General features: G+C 41.6%; 1 protein-coding gene and 1 long non-coding RNA gene across 3 annotated transcripts in view; one reads left to right on the forward strand and one right to left on the reverse strand.

The window, feature by feature from the left end:
• Positions 1-342: 342 nt before the first annotated feature.
• Positions 343-11,616, reverse strand: LOC128415883 (uncharacterized). The gene is made up of 3 exons (XR_008331096.1): positions 11,577-11,616; positions 9,276-9,408; positions 343-362 (listed from the first exon to the last, which is right to left on the reverse strand). It is a non-coding gene; the product is annotated as an uncharacterized LOC128415883 (long non-coding RNA).
• Positions 11,617-12,492: 876 nt separating this feature from the next.
• ERI3 (ERI1 exoribonuclease family member 3) overlaps positions 12,493-23,434 on the forward strand; it is a 218,124-nt gene continuing 207,182 nt past the window's right edge. For both annotated transcript variants that reach the window (XM_053392678.1, XM_053392680.1), the window contains exon 1: positions 12,493-12,520. In XM_053392678.1, the coding sequence (XP_053248653.1) occupies positions 12,508-12,520 (13 nt within the window). In that variant the 5' untranslated portion in view covers positions 12,493-12,507. The remainder of the gene's footprint in view (positions 12,521-23,434) is intronic.

A 23,434-nucleotide genomic window follows, 5' to 3' on the forward strand; every position in this document is an offset into this window, starting at 1 on the left:
ATTCTGCCCGGACGCTGAGGTCCAGCGCCGAGGGCCTTCTGGCGGTTCCCTCATTGCGAGAAGCAAAGCTCCAGGGAACCAGGCAGAGGGCCTTCTCGGTAGTGGCGCCTGCCCTGTGGAACGCCCTTCCAGCAGATGTCAAAGCGATAAACAACTACCTGACATTCAGAAGACATCTTAAGGCAGCCCTGTTCAGGGAAGTTTTTAACGTGTGATATTTTACTGTATTTTTTGTTTTTATGGAAGCCGCCCAGAGTGGCTGGGGAGGCCCAGCCAGATGGGCGGGGTATAAATAATAAATTATTATTATTATTATTATTATTATTATTATTATTATTATTATGACTGTGCGTTCCAGAAGCCTGAAACCAAGCAGAATTTTTAGTATGCTGTTGCAATTGAGCTGAGGTCAGCACATTTTCCATTGTTTTTGCACATCTCCTGGGCTGCTATGAAGCACACACTTTATGTCACCTCAGAGTCAGACCTCTTAGCTTATCATCACCCTTCCCACTGCCACCCTGAATGTGATTAAACTTTGGGATGATGGAAATAAAATGAGCCAAGCAATAAGCTTTCCCCTTTTACACACACAATATTCCAAAATAAAAATGATGCAACATTCCAAGCCTCTGAAATCAGTGAGATGCTGTGGCTGGGGGGCGAACTCTCTAGGCACTTTACATCTTCCTTGTTAACAGCAGGAGCAGCTGTACTATTCCAAATGGCCATATTATGGCAGTCCCAGCAACATTACTCAGGGAAGCATACTACTGAAAAATGTCAACAACGAGGCAAAGTATGATACGTGCATGCTAGAGGATAGGAAGTCAGATGCATTTAGTATTGTCAGCAGGAACCTTAAAAATGTAAATTAATAAGAATACATGTTGGTTTCTTCAATAATAATAATAACAATAATAATAATAATGTCAACATTGGGTCCAGTAAATTATCTGGAAGAACCTGATACAGCACTATTGATGAAGCAAAGCAGATATTGACCAATGGGAGACCACTGGTAGTCCCACAAAATAATTAGATATAAATGTAATTTCATTACTTTTCAACATTAAAATAATGGGGTCAACAACATTTGGTACATTTAAAAAAAATAAAATTACATGCCTTTTTTTTACGGAATTCAGAATTGTGTTCAAATAATTTTGTTCAGCTTTTCAAATGTCAAACATGTAATAATAATTGCACATATCCATTTTATTTTGTATACTCTTCAACTTTAAGATTGGCTGGGCTGGGTGGAGGGGCAACTCTGCCCAATACACTCCCTCCATGTACACCCAGTCCAGCTGAAAAAAGGGTTTGGATTCCATTGCCAAGTCCTCATATTACATCTGTAACATATATGTGAATTTGCCAAGTTCAATCTGAAGTCTTTTGATGTTTCAGAAGCTAGATATGCAAACAACCCACAGAAAACATTTTAATGAATATGAAGACACATCAATCACTATTCCATGTCAGCAAAACGTAAGATATAGCTTTCAGCTTCAGAACCTTATTTAAAAATATTACAAAAGCAACATTTCCCCAGAACAGCCGCATATAAATATTTTAAAATAAAAATTGGTTCCTATATGTTTTTGGTAGTGATCTTCTGTATTTCCAAATTCATAAGTATGCTGTCAGCAGTGCTTCCAACTTTGGAAGGATATTTATTGGTGGGGAATCCCACTTAAAATTACATTCAATGATTTTTGAAGTGTGTATGCACAGAAGTGCAGATTTTGTGTGTCTGTTAGAAAGAGTGGAGGAGGGAGGGAACTGGATATATCAGCTTCACATTAGTCAGGGACAATTATAAGTGCAGTCTTTCTTATGAACATGTTTTCCAAATCCAAAGGAGACTACAAGAGCTTCAAATCCTTCAACTATTCAAAATACATGTGAAACTTTATCCAAATTAATAATCCCTTTTGAGAAAAGTTGAACATATGTTTAAGTGCTCTTGAGATCAGGTACTTTAATACCCTACTACGGTGATGACAAATCATAGGAAAGAATTAAATATTACAGTCCTGGATTCTCTTATTCCTAAGGAAGAAGCCTTGGTACTCAGAAATGTAATGACTCTAGTCATTCCTTCCCTTTTTATAACTCACTGCAAGGGTATGGGCTTAGCAGATACATTCTTTTGAACCACTAGAACACACACACACACACACACACACACACACACACACACACACACACACACAACCCCCAACAAGTTTATTGCTATATCATGTTCTATAGGCATCTATCATGTTGCTTTTAGTGCATCCTTATGTTTAGGAGCTAGAACATCCTAAAGCACCTGGATATGGGCACTGCTTAGGATTCTTTAGGAAGGTTCCTGCTAAGGAAAGGACTGCAAGCTAGATGGACCATTGGTCTGACCTAATTTGGCTTTTCTGATATGCTATTCCAAATAACCAAAACATTAAATACCATATTGGTCTGAATATAAGCCTCACTTTCCCCCCGTAATTCCAATCATGAAAAGTGAAAGTGCGGCTTATATTCACAACCTTACAGTATGCAGCCAGGAGCACGGAGCAAACAGTGCCAGGAGCGTGGCAAAGAGGCGCCCGCCCCATGCTTGGTTCCCCGTCCTCTCCCCCAAGGCTAAGAAGGGAGAGAGCGAGGAAGGGGAAAAGCCGAAGGCAACACAGTGCGGCTTCCCCCTCCCCTGTCCAGTATGCAGCCAAGAGCAGAGAGGAATGGAGAGGCTTAAATTCGGGTATTTTTTCTTTTTTGTATCCCCCCCCCAATTTTAAAGGTGCAACTTATATTCGGGTGCGGCTTATATTTGGGTCAATATGGTAAGAAACAACAGGTCATCAGCTAGAAGCAGGAGTGCCAGCTTGGCCCCATGACCATGGGTGCTCAGATCTGTGGGTGCCATGAAGTGTGCATGGTCCTGGAGCCGAAATTTGTGGGTGCCCAGCCCTTTCATGGAGAATTTTGTAGGTGCTCGGGCACCCAGGGCCCCAGGGAGCCAGCACTTATGGCTGGAAGGATCAAAAGGTTTTGTATATAGAGTTTATGTTCCACATGTTTAAACACAAGGTTATTATTTTCAGGCATACAATTAAATGTGGATTTAGTTTGATCATTGAAGACCTCTCTTGGAACTTGCTGGAGCTTAGGTTTCACTTGCAGAGCAGAGCTATGTTTTTTGCCTCAGTCACCCTTGCCAGAATCAAAGTTGTTCAAAGTTGTTGCTTTTACAGGCAGGAGTTTTTCCTTTTTAATTAGGTATGCATCTTACAGTAAAATAGTACCATTACAGATGAAGGGAGCAATTCTCTGCTGTATGTGAGGGCAGCTGAGGGGTCTTAGGATACCATGGAACCCCCTTTCCACAGTCAGATAAGGAGGTTAATATTGGAAGACAACAGGGTTCACCATGAAAGGTCAGCTAGACAGAATTTGGGGATATGGCATTATCAGAATGACTGGTATATCAAAACTGAGTAATTAGCAGCATTGCTAAGAGAGATAAATCTGATGTAATATAGTAGCTCTTTATATTATATCCATCAGGTCAGATAACACTGTGAATAAGTTATATTCAAAGGTTAGACTCTGCTTAAAGATAACCCTCTGTAATTTCAGTCCACTCTGGCTTATAACTATATTTTATTGTAATTTACCTATTGACTTGAAATGTGACATCTTGAGGCACTGTAGCCAACACTGCTGTGTGCACTTTGATATTGTATCTTGTTAACTTTGCTATTCTTGTTTTATGTTTTCATTTTAAACATTTAAACCAAAAGGTCATTACAAACAAGAGGAGGTCAATGGTTGGAAACCTCATCATGGTGGCATGGTTTGAGGATGGTAGGGGTGAAAAGGGGACAGCTGAGGCCTGCCAGGCTTTGACTCAAATGAAAAAAAGCATGAGTTTGGCTCTGATGCTGGGGTGGAACAGAGAAGACTTTGAATCCAAATAACCCCCATTTCCCTGACATAGCCCCCCAGACTGACCGGCAGACTATGACTAGTTCTTCTTCCCTTTATAGGCAAAGCAACTACTACAGCCAAGCAACTACTTCAGGCTGAAGCTGTAAACAAAGCAGAGCTTTCTCCTGAACCCCTGGCTCTGCTGTTTGTTTCTGGAGAGAAATAAGGAACTGGAAAGCATTCAGGTACAGGCTGATTCCCACAACCATTTTGATAAGGTGGTGAAGCCCCCAGGAGCTGTAATTTTCTCCCTAAAGTAGGGAATGCTCTGACACATGAAAAGACCACAGACTGTATATTACATAAAATGCTTTAAGATGTGTACAGACTCACCATGTCAACACATGCTGAAGAAGTCACAAGATTGGCCAATACGCTGGAGATGGTAATTTGTAGTGGCTGCACTGCTACATCAAGGTGGTTATGTCAACTGGGTCTTGGCACACCTACACATGAAAGCAGTCTAGTTGTGATATGGATCCAGTATCTGGCATTAACTTCACACTGATTAGTCTGTTTTAATGTAGACACTGTAGTAGATTAACTTATTTTCTAGCTAAGGAAGTTATCTAACAGTATAAAAATACCTGCTTGGAAAGTGATATGTAATATAGGGATTTTCTGTTCTGTATCTCTTTAAGACTAGTAATTCTAAGCATATTTAATTCAAAGCCAATTCCACTTAAATCAATGAGATGGGTGTTTCAAGTAAACATGATTTGTGTTGGACTGTTGGAAATATCAGTGCAAGCAGAAGCCAGGAGCTGCTACTTCTTTTTTAGCAGGATGCAAATGCACATGTCCAGGGCTGAGCTCCAGATGGAAAACAAATTATGGGACCCACCTTTAGAGAACATTAGCTCATATTAAGCCCTGTTTTTTGGACAGGCTTTTAAAGATCACTACCCGCTAAAATAGTGTGTTTGCCCCATGCCCTCTGCTGGAAAGAATCAGAATTTAGGAATTAGGGTTGCCTAGTCTAAATCCCCAAAAATAACAGATGGTATCTAAACCTAGCATACTGAAACAAGGAACGTTCATGATACTCTGTTGGTCTCTGATCTTTTGTAATACAATAAGAATCCAAGCCTTCAACTCAATGAAACCACTTCTGCTCTGGTGGATAGGAATCCAGGAGGAATTAGTTTTTCAGTTTCAGCCTTTCAGATCAATATGTGAAACCAAGCAAGCCCTGTTATTTCCTCCTCCTCCTCCTCTCTCCTCTATGCCAGCCCCACAAAGCCTGCCTGTCAGTGATGAATTCATAATTCAGGGATGAAGTGGTGGTGAAGAAAGACTATCAAGATCTGAAAGCCCACTCATGTAGATATTAAAGATTACATGCAAAAAGGTGTAATTAAAGAGATTTCTCTGGGGTTCCTTTAAAAAAATAATTGTCACTATTTATTTTTTTAGCATTTTTTTCCAGAGAAGCTGGTGAATCTAAGAATGTAAAAAAGAGCCCTACTAAATCAGACCAAAGACCCTTTGAATTCAGCATCCTGTTTCTCCACCAGGTGCCCCAGTGGAAGTTGAAAAGTAGGATGCAACTACTCTGTGAGGCCATCATCTTCCTTCAACTGGTACTCAGGGGCCTACTGCCTCTGATCCTGGAAGTGTTACATAGACATCATGATTAATAGCAATTGATGGCCTTATCCTCCATGAATTTATCTAATTCCCCTTTTATGTTCACCATATGTTGTGGAAGCAAATTCCATAGTTTTAACTATGGGCTGCCTGAAAAAGTATGGTGTTTTGATTGTCCTGAATCTCACTTCATTCCAGATTATTGAACTGATTCCATTAATTTCTTTATTCTGGATTCTAGTATTATGGACAAAGAGAAAAAACACATCTCTGAGCACTTTCCCCACATTATGCAAAGCCTTAATACATTTATAACATACCCTCCCTTAGTTACCTTTCCCCCTAAACTAATTAGCCCCAAGCTTTGTAACCTTTCTTCTTTGCAAGTTGTTCCAATTCCCTGATCACTTTGCCACCCCCCCTTTCTGCACCTTTCCCAGCTTTACAATATCATTTTAAAGCATGGCAACTAATATTCCAAGCTTGGTTACACTATAGATTTGTATACAGTATTTATTTTTAACCCATTCCTAATGATCCCTAATAAATTTGATTTTCACAGCTGCTGCACACTGGGTTGACATTTTAATGGAACTGTCCACCCTGACCCCAAAATCCCTTTCTGGTCAGTTACTTCCAGTTTGAACCTCTTCATTATATATTTGAAGTAAGGATTTTTTGCTCCTTTGTGTCTCGCATAATTTTTCACAGTGAAGCTCATTTGTTATTTTGGAGCTCTTCACAGCCAGTTTGGAGCTCTTTGCAATACAAACATACAAATCTAGCACCTAGATCCATTTAATCAGATACAATCATGTCTTGTCCAAGTGTGGAACGAGTAAATGGGCCAGAGATATAAGAACTTCTGAGTACATAATAAACATATGTTGCCTGAAATACAGGTGGGAAATTAAATTTCCTGGACTCCCTAAATTACACCTCTGTCATCTGTCTGTCTAGATGGAGCAGGCAAAGGGTAATAGATTCACAGCATTGTAGAGTTGGAAGGGCCCTAAAGCTATGGTTTTCCCAGCAGTGATGTATGGAAGTGAGAGCTGGACCATAAAGAAGGCTGATCGCCGAAGAATTGATGCTTTTGAATTATGGTGCTGGAGGAGACTCTTGAGAGTCCCATGGACTGCAAGAAGACCAAACCTATCCATTCTTAAGGAAATCAGCCCTGAGTGCTCACTGGAAGGACAGATCGTGAAGCTGAGGCTCCAATACTTTGGCCACCTCATGAGAAGAGAAGACTCCCTGGAAAAGACCCTGATGTTGGGAAAGATTGAGGGCACAAGGAGAAGGAGATGACAGAGGATGAGATGGTTGGACAGTGTTCTCAAAGCTACCAGCATGAATTTGACCAAACTGCGGGAGGCAGTGGAAGACAGGAGTGCCTGGCATGCTCTGGTCCATGGGGTCACGAAGAGTTGGACACGACTAAACGACTAAACAACAACAACATGAGGGTCATATAGTTCAAACCCCTGCAATGCAGGAATCTTTTGCCCAACGTGGGGCTTGAACCCACAACCCTGAGATTAAGAGTTTTATGCTCTACCAACTGAGTAACAGAAGTAATATTTAATATCCTTCCTTCTTGATACATATATCTCCATGCACTGCAGCAGAATGCATGCACTCAGATGCATGCAAGGATATCTGTGCGCTCAGCAGATGGTTGGTGCTGGCAGAAGGTGCAGTAGTTTTAGAAAGGGGGCCAAGTTCAAAACGTTTGAGAAACACAGCCTTAAGAGGAACAAGTTCATGTTTACTCTTCCATATGGTACAGAATTGTTCGAAACCCAACTATGGCATAACTCTAAGGGCTTGAAAAGCACAAAGGAAATAAAAATATTACTTTTAAGCAAAGCTATAATCCTTCAGGAATCCCAGCCACAGACCTGGGGATGATTGCATCAGACAACCTACAGAGTATGAAATATAGCCCTTCTCAAAGCCTAAATACAGGAGAAGAAAAGCAAATGGTAAAAAAATTACAGTTAATCTGAGGAAAGAGTGGAGCAATACAAGTGATCAGTGATCCCTTTTGACCTGCCACCCAGTCTTTGTCCATTTTTATATAGGCATCATGGGAACATTTCAAGGAGAACAAAGAAGTGCTTCAATAAAGGAATTATTGTGATTTGTTTTGGAGAGTGAGTATGATTTGTCATTTTTTAACAAATGGGAACGACAACCCAGTGAAGGCTAAAGCATCTGATCTGTGCTAGATTATGCAAAAGCACTAAGTTAACATTAATGAGCTCATACAAATCTCCAAGTACTCTCAATGCTGATTCTGACAATAATCTGTGGCAGCCATGGGGGAAAGAAACTTGTGGATGCACCCAACTAACCAAAACACATTAATTCTCAATATATTATGTTTATCTAACCATGGGGAAATGCTGTCCATATGATTTTCAGCCATGTCAATTTATAGTAAACTGATAATTGACTCTTAGCATGCCACTGAAGATCACCCTAAACATTGGTTGGTGGTAGCATGTGAGGAAATGCTGACAATTGTCCTATGTTGCAAATTGCATCACTATGGCTTCTGAGTAAAATGATAGTTGTAATGCGATGAGCACTATCACTACATCTTCTCAGGCAATAATTTTCCTGAATTACTATGCCAAAGCTGGCCATTGGCTCTTTCTCAGGAGGAAAGAGTATTAAGAGGGCTACCTCTCTCCATGGAACTCTGTCTGACCAACATGCTCTTGTGCACTTTGATTTTTTATCTTACTGATTAGTTCTTAAGCCCTGCCTAATGGTTTGATCCTGACTACGAGGGTCAGCCCATCCATGAGGCAAGGTGAGGCAAATGCCTCAGGTGGCAGGATTCATAGAGGCAGCAGATCCAGCTTCCAAGGAATGCATCACCTGCTGTTGCTGTTGTGGTGGCAATGACAGCTGCAGCATGCTCCTTGGGGGCTGGATCTGCCGCCTCCTTGGCAGCCACCACAATGCTACCTCTATATCAGTCTCTGGGGAGGTGCTGCTGGTCTCCTACCAGCCTTGTTCCTGATGTAGATCTTTATTCTGCCCCCTTGTTCCTGATGTACATCTTCACTCACCCCTTCTTCCCTAGACAGAGGTGGGGAGCACTATTTTGTGGTTTGCCTCAGATGCTAAAATGTATTGGGTCAGCCCTGCTGGTAGCCTCCCAACAAGAAGAATATAGGAAGCTGCCTTATGCTGAATCAAACCATTGATCCATCTGGCTTAGGATGGTCCATACTAGCTGAAAGCATCTCTCTACAATTTCCAACAGGAGTCTTTCACAGACCCTTTGCAATCCTGCCTGGGACATCAAGAGAGATTGAAAGAGCATACCTCTTTATGGATCCAGGGTGGGCTTAGTTCCGAACTAGAAAGAGATTTGTGACAGATCCCATTTCCAGTTCCCTTGCCAAAGTAACCTTCTACCAGACAGTCAGCAAGTGTCCCACATGGATCCATTGCAATGCACTAATTACAGATTCCATCCGTTGTGCATTAAGTGGATACAAGTGCAGCCAGCCCAGGGGCACTAGGCTCTTTGCCTTAATTTGTGCTGTGTGCCATTCTCTATTGCTGCAGGCAAAAGTAATTTCCCTAGCCTGGAAATGTGATTTAATTTGACCTGGTTCACATAGGATCGACATTTCTAACATTCCCACCCCTAATTTATGTGGGACTATGGGAAATTAAGTTTGGCTCACAATGATGGTTGCTCAGCTCTACTTTTCCAGTATCCTCTGCATCCTTCTGTTGCCTTTTCCATTCCGTGTAGTCTTCTTGCCTTGCATTCCTGTAAGGGCACCATCACAAAGATGTACAGCTTCAGCAGTGATTCTGTGAAACAAAGAGAAGGTGTACAGTGGATAAACAACTGACAAGTGACCTCAAAAAATTGTAGCATAGACCTTTTCTCTGGAGGGTTTTCTGAGAATGAGTTTATCTCAGGGATCATTTGCTTTGTTGTGCATCGAACATGAAACCCAAACAAAGCCAAAATCATACGTCCAACTTGACCCTAGCTCTCACCCTGACCTCAAAATTGTGCTCAGTATAGATATAACCAATCCATAGCATCTATAGATATGAAAAATGCAGTATTCATCAAACCATTAGGACACCCCAGTGTCAACAAGCAGGCAAATGAAGTTTGGGTAGGAAACTTTAACTAACAGTGTGCTTGAGCTCTAGGTGGGCGGGAGTGTAATTTATTGTGGGCTTTAATATGTCTGGTGCCGTGATGAGAAAATGTCTTTAACAAGAGCTGTAAAAACAAAACTTCTTTATGTGCAAAGGTGAATCATCTGGCTGTATAGAACAGTGTATTTCCTCCAAGACTGTCCTCATAGGCACAGCTGCACATGCCGCTGTTGCAATAGAATAAACCCCTAATGATATAACAAAGCCTCAGATGCTCCAGTCTGAAGCGGGAACTGCTGAGCTGGTAATTCTGAATGATGTATGCAGGACAGCCCCTGAATTAGGGCAATCCAGTGTAGTTACAGTTTAAAAGTTATTGACTTTTAAACTGGAGAAAAACATATTATTGGGGGGGGACATCTGGCTGGGGGCTGAATGTAGCTCCCCAGGCATCTCTATCTGGCCTTTGGGACTCTCCTAGTCCACATCCTCTTCCCATGCCATAACCCCTCTTATCAAGCTACACCCCTCACTGGCCCTGCCCCACACCAAGCATTTTTGCCTGGCTGGCATGTGTTCTTGAACTATGACAACGCCTCTTGCTTGCCTTGATGGAGAGATGTGTATGTGGAAAACTCTGACTTTTTGCATGGCTGGAATGTAGCTTAGTGTTCCAAGGTAGGAATCACCAGCATTCCTCCACCTGCTTTTTGACTTTGGCCTTGCCTACCACTGGCATTTGCCCGCTCTGCCCCTGGCTTGGCTGACAAGGCATGTGGGATGTCACTGACCATTGACTTCTCCGTCCCACTGTCCATGGCTGCCTGCTGAGGCACTTATCTGATGGATGTGCCAGAGCACAATGCATGCTACAGCCAGGCTCACTGCTCAGCACATATAGTGATCAAATGTGCATTGTGAACGTTGAAAATGCAGCTCCACTGCCTCAATCATATGGGGGGGGGACATGGCACACTCCCCGAAAATGGCAGCAAAGGTAGCATGTGCCATACAACACAATGAGGTGCTGGTGTGGTAGCTGCCCATGGATGTCAGCCTGGCTGGGCAGGAGTCTCTCAGACCAGGGCACCTGAAGGGGAGACGAGAGAGAAGTGGCTTTGCACCCCTTGGTACTGCAGCATAGTAATGCCAGGAAATACTTTGGGACATAAAGCTACCAAGCCTGGCCTCAATAGACTGTCAAACCCCCTCCTGGCCTCTTTGCCCCTCTGAAATATACTCAGAGTCGCAAAGTGATTTCATGCTCTTTATTCAGCTCATAGTGGTGAGGAGGAATGAATGAATGTCCCCTCAAAGTACCTGCTTTATATACATTATTTACACAATGGGCTGCACATGATTGGCTAATTCCGGAATTCTACTGTAAGCCAATCAGGTTGTGGATTCACTTCTATCTGGAGAATGATTGGGTAGTTCCTGCCAACCAATCATACTGCTGCATTGTTCTAGGACCAATCAGACTGCTGCCTTTTGGATCCTATTGTTCTAGGACCAATCAGACTGCTGCCTTTTGGATCCTATTCAACTCAGTACATAACACCCTCTGACTCACATGCCCTGCCCCCTACTGATGACGCATTCCCTCCTGCTTGCTGCCTGCCCTCCTCTCCTCCCTCAGCTCAGGGCATCTGTCCAGGTCTGCACCTTATCCCACTCTGCCCTGCTGCTCCCTGTTGCCGTGGGCCTCCCTCCTGCTAGATGCCTGTCTCCCCACAACCCTTTGTTTATCCCACAGCTAATGTTTCCCTGAGAGTGTTCATGCGCTGGGCTGGCCATTGCCACCCAGAGCGGGTTGTCGCTCCTTCCCCAGTCCGTGATAGGAGTTTGTCTGAGCTGAGCCAAACCTATTTCCTGCAGCAGTAGCTTCCACATGTGTAAATGTTTTGTTACGGAAGGGGGGGGCATGTCTTCTTCACCTTCTTCTTCGCTACGATATATCCATTTATTCCCAATTGTCAATGTCAAAAGGGACTAAAATCTATAAAATCCATAGAAAATCAACGTGCCAATTTGCTCAATTTCTCTAGGACTCTATGACACCTCCCCTGTCCTCCATAATCCCTCAAGTAAGGTGCTCTGCCAAGCCTTTCCTCCGGGCAATGCCAGGTGGCAGACTATGCATACATGGACCATTGTCTTCCCATCACCGGCACTCAGGAAGCACTTATCTGCGCATATCTCCAGCTCTGCATATTCCCTCCTCCATATGTTAATCCGGTGTAACCCAACCTCTCCTTAATGTATTCATGATGTAACTGGGATGTATTTTGCACTGTATTCTGGGACATGGAGGGAGTTTCAAAAGTTCATGTCACCCCTTTCTCGCTGTTCAATCTCGCCTTGAACCTGTTGCGCAATAAACCTTGGATCTCCGCATCTTGCTCCTGTCTCCGGCTGAGCTCATTTTCTTCCGCTAGGGCCCGCGGACTTAGTCCGACGAGCCGGGTGGCTGAGCAGTCTCACACCCGGAATTTACCGTAACAGTTTGAAGTTCTCAATTTCTGTCTGACCACCACCCTGCTGTAGGAAAGGCCCCTGCAGCAAGGGTGACTAGGCCCAGAAGCAGAGCCTGTGAGAAATGCAGGAAGAGACCTGCTGAGCGACCCCTAGTGTTCAGAGAAGGCAATCCCTATCTGAGCATCTCTGAGAATAAACACTAGACACAGAGAAAACAGTCCTAAGGGAGGCCTTTCCGGAAATCAAGAGTGCACAGTTCCTTGGTTCCTTCACGAGAGGCGGTGGTAGGGGAGTCTTGGTTCCTTTCTGAGGTGCCATATGGGGAAAGAGGGTGAGTTTGGCCTCTCAGCAACACAGGGATTCCTTCATATAATCAGCATCTATTGGATAGCAATCTGTGAAATCCCAAAGGCAGCCACATGGAAATAATAGTGCCCACTGCAAGTGTGGTTGGTTGGGGGGGGGTGGACAGGAGTGAGGTTCATGAGGGTGTGCTTTCTTTGTGCTGGCATGGCAGCCAAGTATAATTCCTTCCTTTCCACCCCTCCTCTCCACATCATGGTGATAGAAAGGAAGCACATCCAGAGCGGCTCCAATGTTACCTTGAGGGTCTCCTGTGGAGAAGGCTGCCTAGGCCTTAATCTTGTCTCCGGTTGCAGCACAGCTCCTGCTGCTGCTGCTGCTGTTGTGGTTGTTGTTCCAGTTGTTGCTGTGTGGTTCTGTTTGTCTTTTGGTTGTGAAAGTCATGTTGGTATTCAACTTAGCAGACCCTTCCCCACCTGCAGCACCTCTCCTCAGGCCTGGGCACTACTTAGCACCTCCTGCTGTCCTAACAGAACTTGAGACAACACTACCTGAAAGGACCAACTTCTGCTGTGAAGGAAAGAGAAAGAAGAGAAAAGAGAGCTTTTGGCGGTATCGCTGAAAAACAAGCAGTGGGCCCAGCCGGAATATTTTTTAAAAAGGTTGTCCCTGGTGTCATGAGGCCTCTCTTAGACAGATTTTCTGGGGATTTCTGGCTGTGCATCGCTCACAGGTTTATTTGAGGTGACTTTCTGCCTATTGAGGTGGACAGCAGCATGTTACTCTGAATGTAAAGAGAAAGACATAAATAGCAATGAAGAAAGAGGGTAATAAGAAAAATATTAAACTGCACAGTGGAAATCCCAGGAGGATTACTATTGCAATAACTGACCTCCAATATAGTGCCATTTATTTCATGCCATGGCAGGTTTATAGGTGCTTGTAGGGCTGCAGACGAACACCAATTTGCCATTGCAGTTTGTTTTGATAACTGAAACTTTCAATAAATCTGTATTAAAATCAAAGAGAAAATTAAATAGACCCAAGTTGGTGGCATGAGGGATAAGGTAGCACATTACTACACTGGCCTACTCAGTCAGGGACATCTGTCTCTTAGTTCAGTCGCAGGTCACAATAGTAATGATTGTTTGAGATCCAGGGAACATCCCTGAATGGCAGGCATCCAGCAATGCTGCACAATGCAAAAGGAAGACCTGTCTGCTTTTTCAACAGTACAAATGGTGATGATATTATTATTATTATTTTATTATTATTATTATTAAATATAAATTCATCCCAAAGGAGCCTAGGGTAGTAAACAAGTAATAAAACAATAAATGCATCTTACAAACAATTCCAATTGAAGTAGAGACTGGGAAAATTCTCTACCTAAAAGGTGTGGGATAACCATCCTCATATAACCAATGTGCTGAAGTCTAATTAATGCATGAAGCGGTTAATATCATACAGTAAGCTGACCTGCCAGGCTTAGCTATGTCCACTTCCCCTCACCTCAGAAGGAACTAGGTAATCAAACCTTTCTTTCCCCCCAGTCTACCTGCGAACCTCAGTATATGAAGAAGTTTGAGCCAGTTGTTCCAGCTCAGTCCACACAGCGCTCTCTCTCTTTTGAGTTTCTATACGAATAATTTAGGAACTTTCAACACTTTGTAAGTAAGCTATGTTTTACTGCATGTGCAACTATTTCTGAATAACATGAATCTGACCTTTGTAGAGTTTGTAAGTAAACCATTTTTTAACTTACAAAACGTGGTCTTTTCCTATGCTGAGGGAAGAAGGAAACTTTGGAAAGAAACTTTAAAAAGGGATATTTTATAAATCACTATAAAGTATCTATTTTAAAGGTCTAAAAGTCTATATTTCTCATGTTTTACTTTGTTGCATATTTTGTGACTTAAAATCTATGCTGGGATTGTCCCAAATGTGGCTCCCTGATTGTGGAATGCTTTCCCCAGGGAGTCTCACCTGGCACCTTTGCTACATATCTTTAGGCACCAGGCAAAAACATTCCTCTTCTCCCAGGCCTTTAGCTAATTAAACAATCTATGGTCTTTTAAACTGGGACGGGGGGGGGGGTATTGCTTTTGTTACATTGTGTATCTTTGTGCTTTTATATCGTAAAGTGTCCTATGATCCTCGGTTGAAGGGTGGTATAGAAAATGAATGAATGACCGAATAAATTAATGAATGGCATCCAGGAAAACACACACACACTCACCAATAAAAGGCTTGTTGGAAGAGATAAGTCTTTCATAGGCACAATACAACAGAGAATGCACCTAATATTTAAGGGGTGGGAATTCCAAAGGGTGTGTGCCACAACACTAAAGGCTCAGTTCCTTTATTATCCAGAATGGACCTTCTGTTAATATGGTACAGTATAAGCAGGAGGCCATCACTTACAGAGTGCAGTGATTGACTGGATATATAAGAGGTGAGATGATCTTTCAGGTATCCTGGTCCCAAACTGTATAGGACTTTATGCATCAAAACAAGCCGTACAGCTATTTAGCAGCCAGTGGAATTCTTCCAACAGCAGGGTAACATGTTGGTGATATTCTGTCCCAGCAAGCCGTCAAGGCACCACATTTTATACCAGCTACAGCTTCCAGACTAACCTCAAGAATATTACAGTAATCCAACCCAGAGGTTATCAGCACACTGACAACAGTGGTCAGGCTATCGTTAGCACACAGTGTTCCTCCTGCCCCGGCCAGTTTCCACCTGAGCCACATCAGAAGGCAACCTCTAGATGATATGATGAATGGATACAGCTCAGTTCTAAAGGACAGAGTTTTGCTTTTTCTGTGAGGAACTTCCAAGGGACTGAAACAGTAGCCTCTTTCATTCCCCCCCCCCTCCAGATTACAGATCTCACTTTAGAAGGATTGCAAGGACTATCACCTTCCTACCAACTCAACAGCAGGAGATACGGTTAGTCAGAAAATGAGAAGTTGAAGTATAGAAAAGTACATTGGCAAATGAATGCATGGCCAATCTGCGTTGATAGGGGCCACACTGGCCCTGGCCCTGGGCCATAGTGTAGAGGCTGGAAGTTAATTTTGCTGAAGAATCTGCTTCCTTCAAGGTTGATCAGGCTCTACCATAAAATCAGCACCACAATTAGTACTTTTCAGTTGTGGAACACATTTGCTCAGGCACAAAAATAAATATAAAATTAAAGTGTGTAACTCTCCAATCACATTATTCATTTTTCACTGCTTTTGAGAGCAGCTTTGGTTAAGATTTAATATTTTGGCAAAAATGTGCCACATATTGATTCAAGATGGTGAGGTCCACCAAGGCTAGATAAAATCCCTCTAATCCACTATCCCTTGGTTGGCCATCCCTGAAATAATGGAACAATTTATTCATATTGTCATTCCCTGCTACCTCCCTCCCTTTCCCTCCCTCTCCGTGCAGAACCAGTAACAGTTCATAATTAAAAAAAGGAGTCACCTCCCTTGTTAGGACAATGGCTGGTCTACTCAGGGTGTTAACCATGTGACTTCTTCAAGCCCTGTTTCTTGAAATGTTGAGAGCAAAATTGTAATAGCAAATTTAAGACCATTAAACAAACAATAAAAACAGACGTACAATAATATTTCATAAATGACTGTCCTCCTCTGATGGAAGCTGTATGCATCTGAATGCCAGTTGCTGGGAATCACAAGTGGGGATAGAGTTGCGGCTCTCAGATCCCTCTTTTGGTCTTTGCATAGGCATCTGGTTGACCAGTGTGAGAACAGGATGCTGGACTAGATGAGTCATTGGTCAGATCTAGCAGGCTCTCCTTATGTTCTTATGACTCTGTCACACCACAATGAAAGCCTTATTTAAAAATAATAATCAGTTGGTGCCTAAATATAATGATGCTGGGTGTCTGTCTAATTTTAGCTGAGAATTGATTCCTGGGTGGTGGAGCTGCAACACTAAAAAGCTCAGTTTCAAGTACAAACTAAGTACATCTCTGGGGCATGTTGTACTCTTCTCATCTGAGAAGTTGCCAAGCAGGGATACATTTATTACACATATTTATTTAATTCATAAACTTTATATACTGCTTGATTCTAGAAAGAAAACAAAAACAACCTCAGACTAGTTTACAAAATATATGGGGTGAGGCGGTCACTTAGGTAACGTGGTCCAATTTTGTATTTTGCTTTTTTTTCTGCTTCCCAAGATCTCCAAGAGGAGGGCCTTCTAGTTTTGAACCAAACTTTACAAGTTAAATTAATTAGCCCTGGCGAAGGTTCCAACCAAATCTCCCCATATCTATGATTTGAGGTAATCATGCTTCTGGCTGGCCAACAATTATGCTTTGTGTTGCACAAGAAGGGTGCTCTTGAGAAGCCTTTAGCCGTGGAGTAAAAATGGAAAGGCAACATAATCCACATATGACAAAAATAAGCAAAAAAATTTATGATATTGTTAGGCATACCTTGATGTTATCATATCTCTGGAATCCCTTCATAGACTAAAGAGCTCTTTTAGATGAGCTGGTAAACTTAACATAACCTGACTGAGGTTGACTTAGTACAGAATTAGCCTAGCCAGTTTCAATTCTGACACAAAATAGATGCCATATTTTTACCACATATTTAAATCTATATAACTATTCCCTGTTGTGGTTTTGAGAATGTAACTCAGGATGGGAAAATGAGAAGGTGACTCTTATGGGATACACTTTTGTTTGTTATGACTGCTACATCTAGTTTTAAGAAGGAGCTGAACTGATGTGAAGTCCATGCATCTTTTCTTGATTATTCAAAGAAGATTTCCAGTCTCACAATAGCCCTTCTACATACAGTATTAATCAGGTAACAAGGAAAAAAAGTGTGCTATGGCTTATGAGTATCTAGGCTGAAACCATTAGATTACATAGAAATAGTACTGATTAAAAATAAAATAAAGTTTATTCAGCAGAGAAAGGAAAACTCAGGCATATCTGAAAATAAAAGAAACAAAAAACACATCCTCAGTTATAAAATCTATTTGTTTAGACACTTTCCTTGGACAGGACAATATTTTGCAGCCTGATCCTTTAGACGCTTACTTGGAAGTAAGTCCCTCTGTGTTCAGTGGAGCATAGGATTGAAGCCTCAGAGTCACAAAGCAGCCTTTTTACCAAATGCATGAGTTCTAGAGAGAAAAATCTAATATCTCCCTTGTTAAGTCTAAGTAAAAACTTGGATTAGTTACTCCTCAATGCACTTCCATCACCCTTTTGTACTCAGATTCAGTGTGGCTAAAGAATGGTGGATGCTGATCTTTCAGTGCATAATTATGGATGTAGAAAATATTATAATCTCTTTTCCTGATTGAATATGGAACCAGGGAGTGGTGTACATATGGCATTGCTCTCACTCGCAACCTTCAGGCTCCTAGCAACCTGACCCATTTTTCCTTTTTTACGCATTTACCCACAACAACTCATATGAGAGGAACTATGGATTTAGTGGAACCTACTTAGTTACTCTAAAACTAGTCTTCATCCTCATCCTGATTGTCTTTGTTACCCATTTAAGGTGTATTTCACTTTGCTGAATATTTCATATTGACCTCCATTTCAGAATAATAACAAGAAGAACATAAAATAAATCAGTTCTCCCCTCTCTCCATTTACAATCTAACCTGATGACGTTATGGAGAACTCAAAGGCTTGCACATTATTTTGCGATATTTTGATCAGTCTAATTAAGGTATTGGCCTAATATGGACTTTTCCATTTTTCATGCTACAGCCATTCTCAGGGGTATTGGACAGATCTGTGGGATTGCATCTTTTTTCTAACATCAACACATAGAAACACCTTTCCTCTGTGACAGTTATTACTGATGTCACTTCCTATAATATCTTGGTGGAAATTAAAGCAGCAGAAAAACTGAGGAGAGAAAATAGGCAATAAATATCTTCAAAGTAATGTCTCTAAGCCAAACACATTGCAGTTAAAGGCATGGTTGCAAGAAACAACAAGAATATAAAAATGTTCACTGTGAATATTAGTATTCCCTCCAAGATGGTTAATTAGTCCCACTGGCAAAGTTAGGAACTTAAGGATTTGGTCCGACACATTATTAACTTGTTAAACAGAACATAGCATAATATCAGATTTCTCCTTATGGGTATTACAGACATCATCACAATATTTGTACTCAGCCAAAGTGATTATGCTGGCATACGGAAACTGTTTTCAGAAACAAGACGGTTGTGTAATCCATTCTGGCTGATGCTGAAGCTCTTGAAGAGCTCTAAGTTTAATTCTCGATGGGGTAGTACTAAATTTGGTGGGGGACCTATGGCAGACCACCCTGGCCTGAGGCAATGGCAGCCATCGGTTGCAATTTCCTGTGCTTCCTAAATCCCATCCCAATTTCTCAGCATAGGACCAAAACTGCCAAAGAGCATACAAAGCTCTTCAAGTTATTCCATCTCTTTCCCTGCTTTTCACCCTCCCACTGACTTGAGTGCTGTTGAGATACGAGATCTTGCCCTTATTCTGCCAAATTATATTACCCCTTGAACATATAACTTTATCTGTTGTAACCCTTACGCATAATTTTAATTAAGCTGCTTTAAAACAAAGCCTTTTCTACAAGAGGATTTCCCCCGCACCCAATCTGGCACAGTTCCTGTGCTTTTAACAGCTTTTCTTGATATAGGACCCACCACAAATCCCTCTTTAAGAGGCCTCAGATAGTGGAGGACGGTTACTCCATATTCTATTTTTCATCCAGAAGAGCCATAGTTGGCACTTTGGTCTTCAGTTCCTCATAACGGCTCTGGCCAATCCCTATGAAACCTCTCTTGAGAGTGCCAAATCCCATGTATTAATCAGAGGTCCTCCAGGATTCCAAGAGAAATAATATATATATATATATATATATATATATATATATATATATATATATAATATAGATAGATATATAGAAATAATAAGGTATTTCATTCTACAGTCCTACAAACTATAGTTTGGAAGATAAAGAATTACCTAAGGGATTATTCAAACCACAGTGTGCAGCAAAATGTTTGACAAATCAGGAAGTTCTATTAATCAAACCAATGTGAGGGGAGAAGAGAGCACCTGCCCATAAAGTTCATTCCTAATCCTCAAACCAAACCATTGATCAGAGAATTAGATGTCTTCCAATACATAGGATGCACTGACAGTGCCTATGACAGACTGCCTGGTCTGCCCTGCCCACATTTAATTCAGTTTGCCTGTTCCTCTTTAGCCCTTCCTGGTATGACACAGATTGTAACTAGAGATACTACTGCACCTAGCATGGAGATAACAGGAGTGGGCCAAAGATAGTAGCCAGACAGTCAGGAATCATAGGTTCAAGCCAAGTTGAGAATAAAATCAAAGGTGATTACATGGAAAATGTAGATGAGAGGTTAGGCTCTGCAAAATAGATGCCAGAAATAGAACCAAGAAAATATAAGAATCAGGAATAAGAAAGTAGTGAAGCAGTAAAGCAGAATTAGCACAAACTTGTGGTATTATGCTATTCAGTACTCTGCTGAACTACTGTTTGGCATATTGCTTTTAACAAATTAATAAATACTGTGTTGAAATGATTATGATATTTTAAGTAGTTTTATTGGGGGGAGTTTGAATTGTATTCTACCTTGAGCTCCTTGGAGGAAAAGGTGGTACTGTATACAGTACTATTTTTCTGGAAAAAGAAGTGTATAAGGGAACACCTCCCTTGTTCTCTTATAATGGCAATAGGAGCGATCTATGAGGTGTCAGAACTAAGTTCCAGTGAATTGCAGCTGAAAAAAGTCCTGGTGGTATATAAATGTAATTAATAAATAAATAACTATGTAAACTGTCCTGGGAATAATTTTATTTTGAAAGGCGGTATATATATTTTTAACCCACATTTTTCCTTTCTGACGTCTGTTCTCCTTGCTACATTCAGATGTGGAAGAGGGGAAAAGAAGCTGTTACTGAAAGATATGCTTCTACGTTAGGGGCTGCATCCAGTGCTAGTCCTGATCAGAGCAGACCCAATTAAGTCAATAAGCATGATCATATTAGATCCACTAATTTAATGGGTCTTCTCCAAGCGGAATGTAGTTGGTTATATTGCTGGTGCTGAGGGGAGCACCAGACCAGAAGACTGCATCTGTCACCATCTTCATTCCTCTGGGCTGGAATGTAGAGTCACAAGCTGAAGCGGTCAGGAGTCTAGAGGCACTGTGGGGGAATTAAGATAGTAGTGATGGTTTAGGCACAGGTCCCTCAATGACTGAAGGTGTAAACAAATACATTTGAAGGAGTACAGTGGGCCTTGTGGGATGTTGGGGCTGCAGCATTGGCCTCATGGTGCCACACACTGACACTGGACCTAGCAGAACGCTAGACCATGCCAGGAACTTTACTACCAGCATTAGCCCTCTTTATTCCTCTGGGTCTGTGTGTGTACAGATGGACAGAAAGGGAGTTGAGTTTTTCCGGAAGTAACAATGAGACCCTTTATTTCTCAATGCCATTCTGTCTTCTTTTTTGGGGTGTGTGTCAAACATAATGAGGTGAGAGGTAAGCTCCATTTCTTAGCTTTCTGTCTACATTATGTTATGGGTTCCCCTCTCTGCCTCATAACGTATTTGTGCAGCTGTTTCTTCCTATCTAAGTGTAGACCCAAACCCTTGTCCCTACTGAAATTTATTCTGTTAGTTTGGGCCCAGTTCTACAATCTGTTAAGATCATCTTGAATCCTGTCTTCCGTGACATTGTGGGTTAATGCTATTCTAGTATAGTGTCCTGATCAAGGGAAGTAATAGTTCTGCTCTATTCTGCCTTGGTCAGACCACACCTGGAGTACCGTGTCCAGTTCTGGCACAACAATTTAAGAAGGATATTGAGAAGCTGGAGCGTGTGCAGAGGGCAACCAAGATTATAAAGGGCCTAGAAACTAAGCCTTATGAGGAGTGGTTGAGGAAGCTGGGTATGTTTAGCCTGGGAAAGATAAGACTGAGAGGAGATGTGATAGCCATCTTCAAATATCTTAAGGGCTATCATAGGGAGCAAGCTTGTTTCTCCCTGCTGCGGAGGCTAGGACCCAAACCAGTGGAATCCAGTTATAAGAAAGGAGATCAAGACTAAAGATCGAGAAGAACTTTCTCACAGTAAGAGCTATTGAATAGTGGAAGAGACTCCCTCTGGAGGTGGTGGACACCATCAATGGAGGTTTTTAAGCAGATGTTGGATGGCCATCTGTCATGTATGATCTAGTTGAGATTCCTGCATTGCAGGGGGTTTGACTAGATGACCCTTGGGCTCGCTTCCAACTCTACAATGCTATGATTCCTTGAGCCTACAGAGTTTCAGATGCTGTGGTTGATTTACTGTTGTGTTCCACCCTGTTGGGGTATATATAGGATTGCTATTTAAGGCTGCAATTTTCTGAGAATAAGCCCCATTTGAGTTACCTCTGAGTAGACATGTCTATATTTGCACTATCCAGTGAGATTGGGGGTTATTTGGTAATTTTGCTATTTTAGATTATTTTGATTTATGTGTTGTATTTATTGTGTGTGTGTGTGTGTGTGTGTGTGTGTGTCCCATTGATATGCTGGTTGCCTCTTTGGGAGCCTTTGGGCCACAAAACAGGACAAAAATAAATCATAATATAACATAATACTACTGTATTAGATTGCAATCCTCACTTTGCTTACTGGAGACTAAACCCTATTGAATTTAACAGGATTTACTTCTCAGTAGACATAATTAGGATTGCAGTCTTAAAAGCTAGGTTAGACACATCTTCAGTGGGTAGCCACAAAAAACCCTGCTTCTCACCTTCCATTAAAAATGGGAACATATCCTACATATGTTTTATATTTTCCTCTTACTTATTAAGTAGTAAAAGGGATGTATTGCTCAACAGTTTTAAACTGTTAAAATGTTACTAGACTGAAAAGTTACAAAAAAGGTAGAAAATAAAGGGGCATTAAATATAAAGGTGTGTAAATACAAAACCACTGACACATGGGGATGAGCTATTGTCTTATCTAAAAGGGTGCTATCCCAAGGAGAACAAGACTTGACAATTCATTTAAAACTCTTGGTTTATCCCCGCTTAAAATTAAACTTTATTATATACATACTTTATGTTTGCATTACATAAAACTTTTAAAGTTAATATTTAAAGTACAAAAATATAAAACTTTAAAAAAATTCACTAGCATATATTTAAATACACATAACACGCTTTTAACGGCTATTAACCCAATTCTAAATATGCTTACTTTTGTGAGGCTTTCCCCAATAAAGAGAAATGTCCTGCAACGAGATGTCTGAATTAAAACAAAGTGCTTGAAATCTACAATTCAAAAGATTTGCTAAAGACAAATCTGAGCGCACATAAATGATATGAAACCCGTGTGTTAAAAGCAGTTTCCGAGCCATAACTTTAATCTCCATTCAGCAGCGGCTGAAGAAGGAACAAAAAGGGTTTTCTTGTGTGAGTTTCTTGTGGCTGATTAGCTGCTTTCTCTGTGCAAAGGTCAGAGGGGGCAGGGCTTCTGTTGAGGTAGGGGATTAGCTGTGGGAGGAGCTTGTCAGAGCTTGTAGGGCAGCGGCGCACGCCTAGCGGCGCGCGCAGTTTGATCCATCTTTTAGATTTAGGGGAGCTAGTCTCAAACGTTTGTTGGGGGAGATATAGGTTTATTTGGGGGGATTTATTTGTCCTGTCTTCACACTTTTTATGATGGAGGACCGCTGTAGTCACCCCCAACGACACCTTCTCAAGATGGAGGGTGAGGGAACAGCTGCAGTCGCCTGTGGTTCCTGCGCAATGTTTGCCATCTTGCCAAAGGTTGCAGGCAGCTTTACCTGCAGCAATTGCATGTTGATTGCCCTCTTAAAAGACAAAGTCCAGCAACTGGAGGAACGTGTAGCTACGCTCCA

Source organism: Podarcis raffonei, chromosome 6, assembly GCF_027172205.1.
Source record: "Podarcis raffonei isolate rPodRaf1 chromosome 6, rPodRaf1.pri, whole genome shotgun sequence".
Taxonomy (NCBI): domain Eukaryota; kingdom Metazoa; phylum Chordata; class Lepidosauria; order Squamata; family Lacertidae; genus Podarcis; species Podarcis raffonei.